The following is a 4,732-nucleotide window of genomic DNA, read 5'->3' on the forward strand; positions in this document are numbered from 1 at the left end:
TACCCTTCAATCCCGCATTATTGCTTTAGGTTTATTACTTGTGTTGACAGTTGATCAGTTCACTTTAAATAGAGTTTGTGGTAGTGTTCCTCAAACTATCAAGGCATAATCTCTAAAGCCAACTTTGAATACGAATAAATAGTATAGCATTACTCATCAATTGGGAGATCAATGTACACTCTACTGGTAAACTTGAATAGTATGCATTTCGTTTTTATTATTTATTTTTCACTTTACAGACGTATATATTTTATATCTTTGATTAAAGTTGAAATGCAAGGGAAATAAACGAAAAGGTGTTTATTTAAAAAACGCTGCTCTTAATATGGAATTGAATATATGGGATGAAACATTTAAAAATATGACTTAGCAATACTTGCTTTCAAACACCTTTTCGTTTAAGGTAGATTAATCAAATGAGAAATGTGTTTGTAATTACTAATTAGTTTGTCACTATAGTACATCTCTAATCAAATCATGTGATACGAATATCATTTCTCATTGTTTAAAGTGGGCAAAGTAGATACACCAGCTAGATATTACAACATGTTATTTCAATAAAGTGGGCAAAGTAGATACACCAGCTAGGTATTACAATATGTTATTTCAATAGTATAATTTTGTATTGAAATTTTAATTTTTTGATCAACAATATGTGCTCATTTTATTGATATAACAATTACTGTTGTGTTAAAGATTAGTATATGTAATACAACTTGTGACGCTTAGTCGATGGGGCTTTTTTTACGCTAGGTCTTTAGAGATGATCATGATAATTTTGTATGCTACTTTGCTAAAGTACATGTTAGATGGTGTCCACGACTTCCTAATCTTTATCCTTTTGGGGTTCGGGATATTCTACAAGTACCAACTTTCTTTCCTGGCTCTTCCAAATGGAAGAAACTCATGTCTTATCCTCATAGAATTCATGATTGCCTATTTTTTTTACCTATAAAGTTGGATCAACTACAAAGAATTCTAATCCTTAGGGTGGGGGGCGCCTCGCCTCGCCACCCTTCCCCTCCCCTCCCCTCCATGGTTTTTCTCCTCCTCCTCGCCCGCTCACTAATCCTAGGAATGCCTCACCATCCCTCCCCGCCCTTTTCTATTTTGTTTAAACATATATAAAATAAGAAAGAAATAAAAAAAAAATGAAGAAGGAAAAAAAGACAAAAGAAGAAGCAAGAAAAGACAAAAGAAGATAGGCACCACAACCGACACCAATGTCCCCAAATTCCTCCCCACCCTACTGGTACCGGAGGGTCGGAACGGTGTTCAAACCGATACCTGTTCGATACTGGTCTCCTGCCTATGCGCTCTGTCCAACTTTAAAAGAGTTAATGAAGAAACCAAAAAGACCTACTTTGTGAAGCATCGAGATAAACAACTCAGTTCTCAACTTATAGCACGCGGTTCCATAATCTTCATTAATACTTCTATATATTAACATGGTAACCGCAATACGACGGTATTATGATAGTGATAATGGATGATGACGGTGGCGGCGACATTAAATTGCAAATATAAGGAACACAATCATTGGATATTTTAAGAATGTAGTATTAATAATATATGGAATTATTATGTTAATCAAATTCTTTAATTAATTAAAATATGATTAAAAAAGACACTTATTGGAAGGGAAATGATTAATAGTTTTAATAAAATAGCTTAAAAATTCTCTTAATGATTGTATGATGAGGAGTACGGCAGCTCATCAGTATAAGCACACCCACATTGCACCCCAAATTTGATTCAACCGAATGATGATCGGCGGATACTTTTTCTGTTCCCCGTCCCCTTCCCTTTCAGGTATCATATCATCATCATCATCATCTTATTTACTAGATTTATATATGTTATAATTTTCCATTTTATATATTTTTGATAATAATTGGGGGTTTTGTACGGCTTTTATGAGGGTTTTTCATGGGTTTTGGAGTACCTTGTTTGGCCTGAGAAAAATAACTTGTTGTTTTAGGTACCACAATTCAACCCTTTATACAACGATCTTCGTCTTCGTCGGTCGACCTATGAAATCTGAACACGTTTTAGTATACAGATCGCTTTTCTTCATTTTGGTTTTTTAATCTTTCAAAATTATGTAAACTTGTAACTGTTACGAAAGAAAGGTGATGATATCTCACGTGCTTAAATTGCAATGAATGTTTTCTGTGCATATAATTATATGAGGCTACTTTACTTGTTGTTTATCAAGTTTGTACTCATTGATGAGTAACCAGGGCATAAAATCATGCCTCATATAAACCACATCTCTACACCAATTATTTGTCATTTGTTTTTCCTCTATACGGGTTACATACATTTTTATTTATAGAGAAATTAAGGTATATGTCATATTAACCAAGTGTGAATGGGTTGTAGCTGTTGGGTTTGTTAATGGGTTTTATGGTTGCAAGATACTGCAAATACTGTGTACATTGGTCAGTCATGGCCGGGTATTGTGTTATTGGGTAATCATGGTTGCTACAAACGGAGAAAATTAGGGATGTGCACTATACATTTTGGTGATGAAAATCTCATGGAATTTCGTGGAGGGTATTGATCTGCTAACTTTGCAGGTGCAAACTTAATTGGCGAAAGTTTATATATGGTCTAAATATTTTCTTACATTGTTTGTGAATTCTTTGTATGTAAGACAATGCATGATTGATATTTTGCATTGGTTTGTGAATGATGAGCATTTCTATCACTGGAACTTAATTAATGATGTAAAGTTTCGGTTAAAAAATAAAAATAAAAATAAGAATTTGTACACGAAACAATTATAAATATGTAGGAAACACAGTTGACCTTTAGAATTGCCAAGGTTTGAAAATGCAGACCATGTAGCTGCATAAGATTGCATCCATGTTGTTTCCATTGGTTGATTCCTTTATATGGAACACTGACTTATTTTCATCTATTAATTATTGCAATGTTTGTTTGGTTAAACGCATCAGCTTAGCCAAGAAGTTGGTTGCATCATATTTAGAAGCATAATTTTATTGAGTTGTAATTCGTACTCGCACCTTTTCAACAAATTTGTAACCATATTTTATGAGCTTAAATAACTTAAATAATTTGTTTTTGTAGCTTACTTCTGCTATGATGCCCGAAACAAACGGTATGCATGTTTTTTTTCTAATTGTTGTTCTACTTTTACTAAAAATGAATTATTGTATATTAGACTAAATTGTTATATAAATACATTTTTGCCTATGACAGGTATTGACCCCATGTTCGCGGCCATAGGTTTTAATTGACTGCGATTTCAGCGCTCGTCCCCAAGTGGTATTCTCTTTTGGCACCACTGGCATTTCTTATGTTCATGCAAGCAGCTATTTCAAAAAAGGAGAAACCAGAACAAATTTCCTTTGGTGATTTAGTGGGACTCACAGAGGCAAAGGCTTCCTTGGATAGGGTAAATATTGCACTTTCTTTTATGATTTTGATTATTAACCTGTAGCATCATTTACTCAAAAACAATTTTCATGTAGGTTATAAAAACACTCGGAGGGGATCCACCATTAGCCAGATTTGGTGAAAAGTCGCCTAATGGGGTTCTACTCTTTGGTCCTGAAAAAAGGGGAAAGACAACATTAGTGAATGCTTTAGCGTATGATTCCAAAGTTGCATATTTCCCCATTACAGCCACAAACATTGCAATTGAGGGTACTAGCAAGGCGATCGCAACGATCCAAAGTGTGTTCCTAGAGGCCCGGATGTACGCCCCGTGTCTAATCTACATTCAAGATGTAGATGCTATAGCTGAAAAGAAGACTGCCGGATGTGATCCGATTCTATTACAGGTACACATAACATTGATTTTCAACTGTAAACATAACATTGATTTTCAATTTTCCTATTAAGTGCATCTATATATCTGTATGTTATCTATACTATTGTATGCATAAATGACTTAAAATGACTAAACTACCGTGAAAATATTTTATTAAGTTTTTCTGATTTTAAATCAAATTTTGTAAACAAAAAGTAATTTAAACAGAATATTAAAAACCTATCACTTCTCAAATCCGAGACCTTACCTCATTGAAGGCTATTTAGTTCTTAACACCTTTCCTTATTACAGCTCTTGACAGAAATGGAAAAGTGCTACAGAGACGGGCGTTTGGTGATTGTTATAGGAAGTACTACCAAAAAACATGAGGAGCTAGATACAAGATTGACGGAATCTGAGCTATTCCTTGAAGAGGTGCATGTGGAAATGCCAGATGAGGATGCACGGCGGGGTTTTTTGATTTATACCTAGGTCAACATTTAGAAGAAGAATTCAAAGATGAAACATGCACTCTTATCGTTTCAGAAACCAAGCATTTTGTAAGAAACGATATCAGCAAGTTGTGTTGGTTAGCTAAATATGCAGCTTATAAGAAAGGTATACTTCATATATAGTAAATCAAACTTTTTTTTATATAATGTTGCACACTGATCCATTTCTATTAATTAGATTCCAAGGTCGTGACCCCCACAGACGTGAGAGAAGCCCTTGCAAAGGTTAAGTCGTATGTTACCACTTCAGTCGCACCAGAAGAGCAGATCACCAAATAGTAGCAAATATTACCTTTTATGTATCTGACTGCTAGGACATGTGGAAAGTTGTCATCTATCATGGAACCGTAACATTGATTTTTATTACGTAAGGTTACTATATTTTTGGCCAAAAGTTGAAGTATTCGCCTACCCTTTGCCAGTATGGCATATGGTATGT

General features: G+C 34.4%; 1 protein-coding gene across 1 annotated transcript; it reads left to right on the forward strand.

Moving 5' to 3' along the window:
- The first annotated feature begins 3,111 nt into the window (after positions 1-3,111).
- Positions 3,112-4,273, forward strand: LOC122592599 (ATP-dependent zinc metalloprotease FtsH 3-like). Its single transcript, XM_043764876.1, has 4 exons — positions 3,112-3,127; positions 3,279-3,424; positions 3,501-3,812; positions 4,094-4,273. The coding sequence occupies exons 1-4, from the start codon at positions 3,112-3,114 to the stop codon at positions 4,271-4,273; spliced, it is 654 nt and encodes a 217-aa protein (XP_043620811.1).
- The last annotated feature ends 459 nt before the right edge of the window (positions 4,274-4,732 follow it).

This window comes from Erigeron canadensis, chromosome 1 (assembly GCF_010389155.1).
Source record: "Erigeron canadensis isolate Cc75 chromosome 1, C_canadensis_v1, whole genome shotgun sequence".
NCBI classification, from domain to species: domain Eukaryota; kingdom Viridiplantae; phylum Streptophyta; class Magnoliopsida; order Asterales; family Asteraceae; genus Erigeron; species Erigeron canadensis.